At 43.5% G+C, this 11,674-nt stretch overlaps 1 protein-coding gene across 3 annotated transcripts in view; it reads left to right on the top strand.

Moving 5' to 3' along the window:
* Positions 1-10,554, top strand: part of AP2B1 (adaptor related protein complex 2 subunit beta 1) — a 122,258-nt gene extending 111,704 nt beyond the window's left edge. For 2 of the 3 annotated variants that reach the window (XM_058560398.1, XM_058560399.1), the window contains exons 21-22: positions 2,609-2,763; positions 7,836-10,554. In XM_058560398.1, the coding sequence (XP_058416381.1) occupies positions 2,609-2,763; positions 7,836-7,910 (230 nt within the window). In that variant the 3' untranslated portion in view covers positions 7,911-10,554. The remainder of the gene's footprint in view (positions 1-2,608; positions 2,764-7,835) is intronic. The other variant, XM_058560400.1, reaches the window with a different exon arrangement.
* Positions 10,555-11,674: the final 1,120 nt, after the last annotated feature.

Raw genomic sequence — 11,674 nt, forward strand, 5'->3', positions numbered from 1 at the left:
ACTCTCACCACTTCAGTGGCCCAGGTTGGTTTCCTGGTCACGGAACCACACCACCCGTCCGTCAGTTGCCATGCTGTGGCAGCAGCTCACGTAGAAGAACTAGAACGACTTACAACTAAGATATACAACCATGTACTGGGACTTTGGGGTGGGGGGGAAGAAAGTCTATCCTAGTCTGGCTGGAAAGCCTCCTTACATCTGGCTCACATTACCATTCTTATTAAGTACTTTTAACAGAGTCTGATCATTTTGCCATCTATACATCCTCAAGCTCAAACCTAATATCTAAGATTTGTAAAAATTGACTCATACATACTTAAGTTATAGAACCTCCCTCCATTCAGTCTTCTGATAAAAATCATGATACAGCCATTCAACAGGAGCAGAGCCAGGTTCCTGGCCAGAATGCTTCCAAATATATTAAAGTTACATCCATTCAACTTGCTTATTCTACCTGGCCGTTTGCCACGTTTTCTAATACTGGGAGGGGTGAGTATGTATGTGTGTTTGTGTGCTTCCAGCTCTTAGTCTATCATCTCTTACATAGGTGGTGAAATCATGAGAACTCTGTAGGAATCTGGGCTTTGCTATATACATAGTCTAGACCACGTTTCTGCTTCTGCAACAAGGTGGCTCTTCACTAAAGGCTGCTACTGTGTATCTTGTTTCCTTGGAAATGGGCAAGATCCTTGAAAGTTAGGAATGGCTTGTACAATTTAAAGCAAGCCCACAAGTGTTAAAGACAGTGCTGTGAAAAGGCATTAGCCGAACTGCAGCTGTTGACGTTGCCTGCCAACCCAGTCTAAGCTGCAAGGGCCCTTTGTTATGAGAATGACCCCCCCCCAGAAGGTGATTAAAAAGCATGTTGAGGCCGCCGCCTCCAAAAGTATTGCATGTAACTACCCTGAGATACACTTTTTGGCTCCTCAAAGACAGCCAGTTCTTAAATTATGATTATTCTGCTTGGTGTTAGTGAAAACCTTGAAAATAAGAAACGAAATGTTACATATTAACTAAGTGTGGTGCAAATGTGTAATAAATGGGCTTTAAGTCCCTCCTCCCCTGAGCTCTCACTGGTTTGAATGTGGGAGAAAGATGTCAGAGCAAGAACTACCTCCAAAATTAGCCCACATATGAGTAGATGGTTTTTAATGCCTATGGCATTATGTACATATCAGCATCTCCAACACCAGAGTCAGTCAATTCACAGGTTTTGATGGCAGGTACCCATTGTGTCTCAGATACTGTGGGAAACACAGTAATGCAAAACTCCAGGATCCCTGTGCTCAGAGAGCTTACTGTCTAGGAGAGCAGAAAGACTGTGCCATCGTAGCAACCTTTTCCTAGAGAGCACAATAGAATAGAATAGATTTTTATGTGGAGAGAATGGGATTCCTGAAGTCGGTGTGAGTAATTCGAATTCTCATCGGAAATGAACATCATAAACTATCAATAAAGAAGCAGTGTTTATCATCTCTATTCTTAAGGTTTCTTTTTCTCTGTTGCTGCAACATCTCTCATATTAGCAATAAGAGAACAAGGAGAGAGAAGTGACCTTTAATTCTAGAACATTATGTCTCTCTGATGCCGTAGTCACAAGGAAGACCCTAAACACCAACCTGTTCTTGCCCTGGGTTGGTGACTACAAAGGCCTGCACTATGACCAGCAGCAGCAGCTGGGGTTACAGGGCCTTGTACCAGTCATCTTTGCACAACTTCAGTCTTTCTCAAAGTCTTTTGTTGAGACAGTTTGTTTCATTACTAGTTTGGAGGCATGGTATTTCCTACAGGCTTAAGAAATCATTTGCCTGCTTTAAAAAACAAAAATCTTAAACATCCAGGTTAATAATTTTGATTTGCAGGATTTCTGCAACTGTGTGCCCTTTTCTGATCCTGGCAGTTGAGGCCAGAGTGGCTCACGGTGAAGTAGCAGCAACTCGGGAAGCAGTGTTAAGGATTTGATTGTCAGTCTGTGTATCCCCATGGATCTGGGACCAGCGTTCCAGGAATGAACACTAAGGTGGCAGTTACTGTGGCACACCCATACACCCATTTCTGTCTTTATCTTCTTGAGAACATTTTTACCTGTCTAGCACCTAGTTTAAGACTAACAACTCCTGGGGCCGGCCCGGTGGCACAAGCGGTTAAGTGCGTGCACTCCACTGCGGCGGTCCAGGGTTCGCCAGTTTGGATCCTGGGCGTGCACCGACACACCGCTTGGCAAGCCATGCTGTGGCGGTGTCCCATATAAGGAGGAGGAGGATTGACAGATGTTAGCACAGGGCTGATCTTCCTCACAAAAAAAAAAAAAAAAAGACTACCAACTCCTTAGACACATCGTAATCTCTACGGATAATTCTCACACTAAATGCTTAGTTGCACCTTATTCTGTTTTCTGTCCTGGAATCTGATAGGCAGGCATTTCAAGAGCCTGCTCCTCACCTTTTGCTGTTGTGGGTCAAGGACTTTCTGAAATGTGCACATGCGCATGTGACGGTACTTGTCAGGGGACTTGAGCACACATGGCTCGTAAGGGTGTCAGAAGAGAGTTAGCTCTCATTTGTTTGATATTTTAACTGAAGGTGATGGATTTTGAATCTGTTTCTAGACACTGTTTCCAGCAAGTTGCAAAACAACAATGTTTATACTATTGCCAAGAGGAATGTGGAAGGGCAGGACATGCTGTACCAGTCTCTGAAGCTCACTAATGGCATTTGGATTTTGGCTGAGCTACGTATCCAGCCAGGAAACCCCAATTATACGGTAAGGCCTTTCTCAGAATGGGTGAGATGGGTTCAAGGAGGGAGGTAAGAGCCCTTTCCTTTCTTTTTTTCTTACCACCCTGGAAAGTCCTCGAGGGAGGCGCGTTAGAATCCAGGTATCCAAAACAAGCTGTCAATGAAGAAGTCCCCAGTTGCCTCCCTGGAACACCTTCCCTCTGCATTTGTCTGCCCATCCAACAGGCATGGTGCCTCTGGCAGCAAGGAGTGCCTCAGACTCCCCCTGGTATATAGAGAATTGCTCACAAAACTTGACAACTTCATCAATATCAGTTAATGCTTATCTAGCGTATCTGTGCGTGTGGTACTATAACAAGCTGCTGAGAGGACTGTTTACATGGCTCATTTCAAGAAGGCCTTTTTTCCTGCTTTTGGAGTTGATGACCTAAGAATTTCAGAGTCATAGATACATGAGCCTTTTTTAGCAGCGTTGTATGTCCTGAAATGCTCGTTGTGAAAGGTAAGACAAAATGGGACACGCCTTTGGCAACCTGAAAGGGGACCTTAATTTGGAAAACTTCCTTCAGTACCACACTGGACTAAAATTAAAATTCTGGCAGTGTTTTTAGGGCAGGAGCAACTGCCTTGTTAACAACAAAGATTGATCCCCTAGGCACTGGGCATTTGTTTGCTGGTGAAAAATGTGATCTCCGCTGCTTGTCATCTTTATTTTGTAAAGTAAAAGAAACCCGTTAGGATGAGGGAAATATCTTATTCTTCTGTTATGTTTGAGGATTTTGTAGGCTGTTTTGAAGGAGAGGATAGGAAAGTGACAGAGGAGAACAGGTTCAAAATTGAGTAAGGAAGCTGAACAGTCAGTAGATAAGAGCTTTTCAGCCATTTAGCTGAGAAAAGTCAGTGACCCCATTCCTTAATTTATCAGCCAAGTCTGTTTTCATTAGCATACGCCGAGGGAATAGTACCACCCAGAACTGAAAAATTTTAGTGTTTTCCCCACTCGTTCCCTCCCTTGAAGTAAGCTGGAATAGCATATATGTGTGAGCTGAGAAACTTCAGGCTTCCCCCATAAAGTGTACGCTCCTCCCACCCATCTCCTCCATCACCAATCCTTTGTCTTTTTTTGGAAAGAAACTACTCTGTCATTTATCTTGAGTTCCACAAGAAAGGAAAACCGCTCTGCCTAGGGGGCCAGATTTTCACTGTAAAATCAAGGTCTTGTAAGATAACTCCATTTACTTCCCTAGAAATTTGCTCAAAGTATGATGTATATATGTGTGTGTATGTGTTTGTTTTTTATCATCCATTATTTATTGTATACAATCTTCCATCTCAGCTAGGTTAAATAAGGATGATTATGCCCAGTTTGCAGATAAGAAAACTAAGGTTAAGAATGATTAGTGACTTGTTCAAGATCATATAATTTGTTGGTAGGTGAGTTGTGCTTAGAATTCAGGTATTTCTTGACACTTCCTGCCACATTCTTTCTATTCATTATAAGTGTAGTGAGAATTTTGAGAAGGACCTCTTAGCATCACTGCCCTAAACATGGTTTGTTTAAACATTTTTTTAACTTTTTATTTTGAAATAATTTAAGGCTTAGAAGAAGTTTTTTAGATGGTACATAGAGTTCCCATGTATCTTTCATCTGGTTTTCTCCATTGATAACATATTACACACCCATAGTACATTTTCAACCTGGAAAGTGATATTGGTACAATACTATTTTTTTTTTTTAATTTTATTTATTTATTTTTTTTCCCCCAAAGCCCCAGTAGATAGTTGTATGTTATAGCTGCACATCCTTCTAGTTGGTGTATGTGGGACGCGGCCTCAGCATGGCCGGAGAGGCAGTGTGTCAGTGCACGCCCAGGATCCGAACCCGGGCCGCCAGTAGTGGAGCGCACGCACTTAACCACTAAGCCACGGGGCTGGCCCTGGTACAATACTATTAACTGAACTATAAACCTTATTCAGATTTCACCAGTTTTTACATTACTCTTTTTTTTTTTTTTTTTGGTTGAGGAGTGTACAGTACTATGAAATCCTATCACATGTATAAATTTGTGTAACCACCACCACATCAGGACACAGATCTGTTCCATCACCATAAAAGACTCCCTCGTACCATCCCTCTATAGTTAAACTCGCACCCCAGCCCTAACCCTGGCAACCACTGACTGATACGTTCTCCATTACTATAATTTTGTCATTTTGAGAGTGTTATATAAATTAAATTCATAGAGCATGTAACTTTTTGAGACTGGCTTTTTCCCCTTAGCGTAATACCCCTGACGTCCATCTAAGTTGTTGCGTGTATCGAGTTTGTTTTTTTTTAATGACTAAGTAGTAGTCCACTAAATAGTGGGTGGTACCGTAAGGACTGATGGTCCCTTAGTCTCCTAAGAGAGGTTGATAAATCACTTCTCTCACCCCAGTCCTTACTGTATTTCGTTAAGAGGATATGTTTCTCCTATAAGGATTAGGCCACATCTCTCTAAGTAGCTGTATCTCACCTGGGAAGATATCTTGTCCCAGGTGAAGAAGTATGTGTTCCAGCCTTTAAGCCAGAAGTAGATGTGTAAGTCCTTGGCTTACTTAGGCAAAAGAGGTGACTCCTCTTCCCTTGGTGGGTCTACATGGGTGGCATTCCTGAGTAATTGGTATTAAAGATGTGTCACATAAGCAGCTAGTAGTTTGAAAGTTAAAACCCTGGTAAGCCCTCTTTTCCCTTAGGAGCCGAAAAAAATGAGACCCAGAGTTCCAGCTATATTTTATGAGTCAGATGATTAGACTTCTTTGTTCTTTATGTATGTTTCCCTTTTACTTTCTTCAGAATTTAATAATTTTTTTAAAAAGTTCATTCCAGCTTGTCTTAGCTATGCTAGTTGAAAATCAAGGGATGGGTTTTAGTCTAAACTTAACCCTTTGTTAAAGGCTGGGATGGCTAGAAGAGGAGGGGTGATATGAGAGTCCAGAGGGAGAGAGCTGTTCTTCCTTCTCTTTTCTTCCCCTTCCTCCAAAGAGCAGCTGAAGCTCTCAGGGTCCAGGCCTGGTCAGTCCATGACACACCGTCCCGCCAGTGCCAACCTTGGCAGATTGGGCTTCTGTTGAGGAAGGCAACGTTTCCTTATCCATCATGAACAAAAAATGAACCTCCAACTGTCAGAACTTCAAGTGTTGTTACAAAGATGTGAAAAAATATAGGACAGTATTTTGAGGGAGAGGAACTACCCCTCTTTAGTCTGGGAATTAACTCCCTTAGGCTGTTCTCTCTCTAGCTTCCACTCTTCCTCCTCTTCTGAACCCACATACTCTCCCATGAGAATTTTCCACAGCATTGGTGGTGAAGAGGCTGTGGAGGAGGAGGGACAGAATTGCCTCTATAGGGACGTTGAAGTCAGGGAGATGTCTATAGCTGCAGCTTTGGCCAAAGTAGGGAGCTGTTTTCTATGCATATTTATATTCTTAAGTTAGTTGTTGTTTTGTTTTACATTTATCAGAATTGTCTTCCTGATTAATGTTAAGCAGCAGTTTTTGAAATGCCTTAGAGACTGAATATTAAGGCTGTAAATAAATAGAGCCTCTTTTTATGTTCTTTTTTGTTTGTTTGTTTGGCTTGTTTTTTTTTTTTTTTTGCATTTTTAAAATTTCAGTTTAAGTTTTGAGGATGTGAGTTTTTTCAAGAAATTCAGAGTTGAAGATCATCTTGACATTTTTGCCAAAAATATTCTCACCTTTTGTACTGTTAAATCATCCAGAGTCTCTAATAAGAGAATACAGAGGTAAAATAATCTAAAATCGCATGGTGATTTAGATTATTAAATCTAAATAGTTAAAGACAACTTTTGTTAATCTCCCTTAATAGACAAGAGCAATGATATCAGTAATACAAAAAGCAAATATGAATTTTCTGGTTCTAAATGCAATTTGCATGCTACTACTGTTATATTATTATTGATAACGTTCTGCCTAATTTAATACAATTAAGGAGTCCAAATGTGGGTATAAATTTTGTGTTTGTTGACCCATAAAGTGGAAATCTCAGTGTTCAACATTGAAATCTTTTCAATATTTTAATTTTAATTTGGTGGTTGTTAGACTGGAAGAAGAGGTGGTAGTAGAGAAGTAGTAGTATCAGAAGTATCTGATTCGCTTGTCTAAATAGGCAGAAAAAAGATTAAGCTAAAAAAAAAAAAAACATGGCCGGCCCGGTGGTGCAGATGGTTAAGTGCGCGTGCTCCGCTGCGGCGGCCCAGGATTCGCGGGTTCAAAACCCCGGGCGTGCACTGACACACTGCTTGGCAAGCCATGCTGTGGTGGTGTCCCATATAAAGTGGAGGAAGATGGGCACAGATGTTAGCCCAGGGCCAGTCTTCCTCAGCAAAAAAAAAAGAGGAGGATTGGCAGATGTTAGCACGGGGCTGATCTCCTCACACACACAAAAAAAAGAAAAATAGGATGTTTGTATGCTAATCAATAAATTATTTAAAAAAAAAAAGATTAAGCTATTGGCATGAATTGCTGTATGGTTATACTAAGTAAATGTCTTTTTGTGTTCTTGTTTTCCATCTGTAAGAGTGTACACTCTCCTCAGTATAATACAGAAAAGACTAGTACCTTGGACCTACCTAGCTTATGCTGTCATTTTAGTTGATTGTACATCCTTCCGAATTAGGACTGAGATAACCATCCTTGTCAGACTGAGAAACTGAGACAGACAGCTTGAAATGACCACCAGCAAGTTAAGGATTTTAGACTTTCCTTTTCATTTGGTAATGATTGCTATGACTCTTAGCAGAGCATTAGAGCAGCTATTCCCCTCCAGTCAGAGACTTTGATGTTTTTAGTATGGATTATTTCCTAACCTTATAGACCCACATAGAATGTAGGTGGAAAGACAGTACAACTTGATGTTGATTAAATTGAAATTCTAAAACCCACAGAACCTGTTAACAGGGTCTCTTTGGCTGCTCAGTGATGGAAGCTCCTCTCCCACTGTATCAGAAAGAGGTTTTCTTGAACTGAGTTCTTGGACACCTTTCAAGTTAATGCCAGTCTCCAGGCTAATCTTCCTTCTCCTTTTCCTCCCAACAGCTGTCGCTGAAGTGTAGAGCTCCTGAAGTCTCTCAGTACATCTATCAGGTCTACGACAGCATTTTGAAAAACTAATAGACTGGTCTGGTGCCCTCCGGCCACCCTGTGATCGGTGCAAGCCAAGAACTCTTAACTGGAAGAAGTTGTATTGCTGTGTAGAATCCGAACCCAAACACATTGAGACCACCCACCAAGGTAGTGACTAGTCTAACCTGTGCTGACATTAGGGCACAACCTGTTGGATAGTTTTAGCTTCCTGTGAACATTTGTAACCACTGCTTCAGTCTCTTCCCACCTCTTGCCACCTGCTGCTATCTGTCCTTACTTGTGGGCTTCTCCATCCTGTGCCAATGGCTGGCATTGTTGAGTGTAGTTTGATATTTTGTAATCAAGAGCTCATTTCAAAAACAGAAAAAGACAAAAAATATTAAAGCAAGGAAAAGTGTCACTGAAACATAAACTGCACTTTATTGTTTTATATTTTTGTACATATGAGAAATTGAGGGAATAGCACAACCAGTAGAAAGTGTTAAAACAACTGGCCATTGTTAACCGCACAGTCCTGGAGGAAGAGATGAAGTTACTTGCCCACCCTGTTAGGGGTTCTCTTATCTGTGGCAACCTTGTCCCTAGTCATTTGGGTTTTCCCTTTTTTCTCTCTCCGAACTCCTTTTCCTTGTGATTCCCCCTGCCCCGGATTATCTTCTCATTTGATTGCTCTGCAGTTGGGAATGGTGGTCTTCCTTGAAAGATGTTTTGGGGGCAGGAAATAGGGCCTGTCAGCACCAAGGCTGAGAGCAGTGGGAACTTCCTACACTCCTTTTCCTTGATCTAACCCATTAATAAAACTGACTAAGGGATTTGAGGAGAGATGGGGAATAGGAACCAAAATGCTCTCCCCCGCCCCTTCCCTGGGTTTGATTTAATTCTCAGGTCCAATTCAGATCTAAAACCATCGTTTTAGAGTTGAAACAGACTTTAAGTAATAACTTACCCAACCCTATTTTTCTAAAAAGGAAAAGGATAAAAGGCAGAAAGGGTGTTACTGCCTGAGGCCTGTTAGTTGTTTAGTGGTGGAGCTGGGGGACCGGGTCTCCTAAACCCCCGTCAGTGCTGTTTTCACTGCAGGAGTGTCTCGTTAATTTTCTTTTCCTCGATACTTTTCTCTTGTCTTTTCTGTGCCTGCTTCTCTGTGGCTCCTCTCACCGTCCATACTGATTTGGGCACTCCATTCATTGGCATCAGGTGGGAGCAGAGTAGCTTTTCAGTTACTTGAAGAAATCTAGATGCCAGAATGAAGGAATGGCTCATGTTTCCCCAATTGCTCCTGGAGCTTGAGGCCAGCAGGGTGACTGCAGAGATGAAGTGAGCTTAGAGATGGCACAGAGTCCCTTTATCCCTTCAGCTCTCTGATCTGCTCTTTACTCATGTTACTTTGGCTCCAAGGCAATTGAGATCGTCCAGAGAGTCAAGCAGTTCTTGTCATCTCTAAAAGACTGGGGGATGTGAAATCCCGTTCCTTTACACATTGGTGTGATTTGTCAAAGAACCTTCCTGCCCAAAACACTAACATATTAGCACTGTTCTCAAGGTTTCATCTGTGGGCACTTGTGTTGCCTGGCATCCAGTATGCAGGGTCCATGACCAAGACTGCTTCTCACATGCCCCTGCTCATATCAGAGGCACTTTGGGGTCCAAAGGCCTCATGTTGGACTCAGACCTAAGAGTGAGTCCAAGAGGAGAATTCATGGAAAACAAGAGCAGGAACTACCCCCAGCCCTGTCGTGTCCGAAATGACCCTGATTCATACCATTTGCAAAGCTTGGGGGAGTGAATTCCCCAAAGCAGTTTCTTAAACCTCGAGAAGCTGCAAGAGAATTACTGAGGTGGGAGAAAGGAACTCTATCCTGAGCTCACCACCCCTCGGGCACGTGGAGAATAGGAAGTAGCACAGGATTATGCATGGGAGGTGGGTAGGTTGGTGGATGTGGGGTGGGAAATCAGGTTGATCAAGTTTCCTTGTTGGGAGATCATTCATGGAGTCAGTTGGGTACAAGCAGTGAAGAAGGTTCGCGCTGTAAATACGGGGTTCTCATCTCAAAGCAAACTGTAGTTCCAGAAGGAAGAGTGTGTGTCAGGGTAAGCAGACAACACAGTTTTGTACCAGGATATGTCCCTCTGCCCCTGAAACTAGGCTTCTGTCAGCCTCCCCAGCAGTGATGGGTAACGGCTGCTGTTCTCAGCTGACCTGACTGAGCCAATCCGAGAACTCTTCACTCCTCACTCCTCAGGAAGGCTGCCTCCCCGTTGCGCCCCTGAGCAGTTAGGGAAGGATTCTGCTCCATGGAAAAGGACCTGTCTCCTGAAGAGACTGCACCTGCTGCCTCCACCACAGCTTCCATTTTGGCCCATTTCAAGCTTGGCCAAGTTGGGGAAACGGAGTGGAGATTGCAGTTCGTTCCCCTCTCCTCTGCATCAGTATGTCTTTGTAACCTGAGCTGGTGTCATACAAAGGGCAAGGGAAGTGCACACACACCCAGAACTCTTTTGCTGGTCAGAGATTCCCTGAGTGTCTGTCCTCGCCCGAGCCTGTGCCATGAGTCTGTGTTGTGAAGCTTGGGACTCTGGAGAGGAATGGGGATGGGGAGGGGTAAATGTTGCCCTCAGAATGCTTAACATTCTTTTGTTGTTGGGATCTGTTCTTGGGGAGGGAGGGGGTTGGGGGAAGCTTGACCTTTTGTCTTCGTCAATAAACTCTCATTTACACAAAACAAAGTTTGTGGTCTGTACTTTGTTCTTGCAGCTGATGCTCTAGGACAAAACACAGCTGGCCATGGGAGGGATGGGGCATTAATAACCACGCTATTAAAACTTTTCTCTGGCTGTCCTAGCCCTCCCAGGGATTTAGCCAGATGAAATGAAGGTTGGTGTGAAGAAGAATCCTGTACATCTGGGAGGCTCCTGCTATAACCAAGCCCTGTGTCACCACCACCACCACCACCTGAGGCATCTTGCCACAAGCAGGGAGTGCTCGGAGAGCCAGTCCATCTTCCCTGGCAGGTCCGCTGCTGGGCCCTCAGGCAGATGGTCCCAGGGCAGCCAGCCAGCCAGCAAGACACAGGGGCAGAAGGAGCACAGCAGAGCTTTGCATCAGTTTCCTGTTATCCGGGATGGTTCACTAATCTCTCAATTTATAAAAGCCTCTCAGACTTGGACTCAGGGCCTGCATGTTCCCAAGTGAGTAGAATTAATGCCGCTTTAAAGCACGCTTCCCAAGGAGCTCAAGTCTAGTCACCTGCACTGTGTTGCTGGGGGCACATGACCCAGGCGTTGTCCAGGTGGAAGCCCGCCCCTGGGTTCTGATGAGCAAACAGCTTCTGAAGTCTCTCAGGGATCCAACACGGAGATGACCTTGGGCTGGTCCCTGAACCTTTCTCACCAGTAGAGTGAGTGTAGGTAGGGCTTTGCATAGTGCTTGGCATGTAGGTGCTCAGAACAGTAACTGCTTTATATTACTTGGATGTCCAAACACCATAAACCAGCTGCATTTGGCAGCTATGAACTTTCTGGTTGTCTGCATGTTTCTGGGCTGCAGTTAGCCCAAACCACAATAGGAAGAACACTTTGAGGGGAGTGGGGTTAAGTGGTCTTTGTTGAGGTTCAGAGTTAAAGATAAGAAGAGGGATAGGCCTTACTGAGATCTAATTGGGTTCGGCAGCTAAGAATGTGGGTTTGGGCCAAGAAAATACTTAGGGCAGAGGCTCTTAACTTTTGGGTGCACATTAATATCACCTGAGAGTTTTCAAAAAAGGCTGATTTTGTTCAGCCAGTGTGGGGTA

The sequence above is a fragment of the Diceros bicornis genome, chromosome 18 (genome assembly GCF_020826845.1).
Source record: "Diceros bicornis minor isolate mBicDic1 chromosome 18, mDicBic1.mat.cur, whole genome shotgun sequence".
Lineage (NCBI taxonomy): Eukaryota > Metazoa > Chordata > Mammalia > Perissodactyla > Rhinocerotidae > Diceros > Diceros bicornis.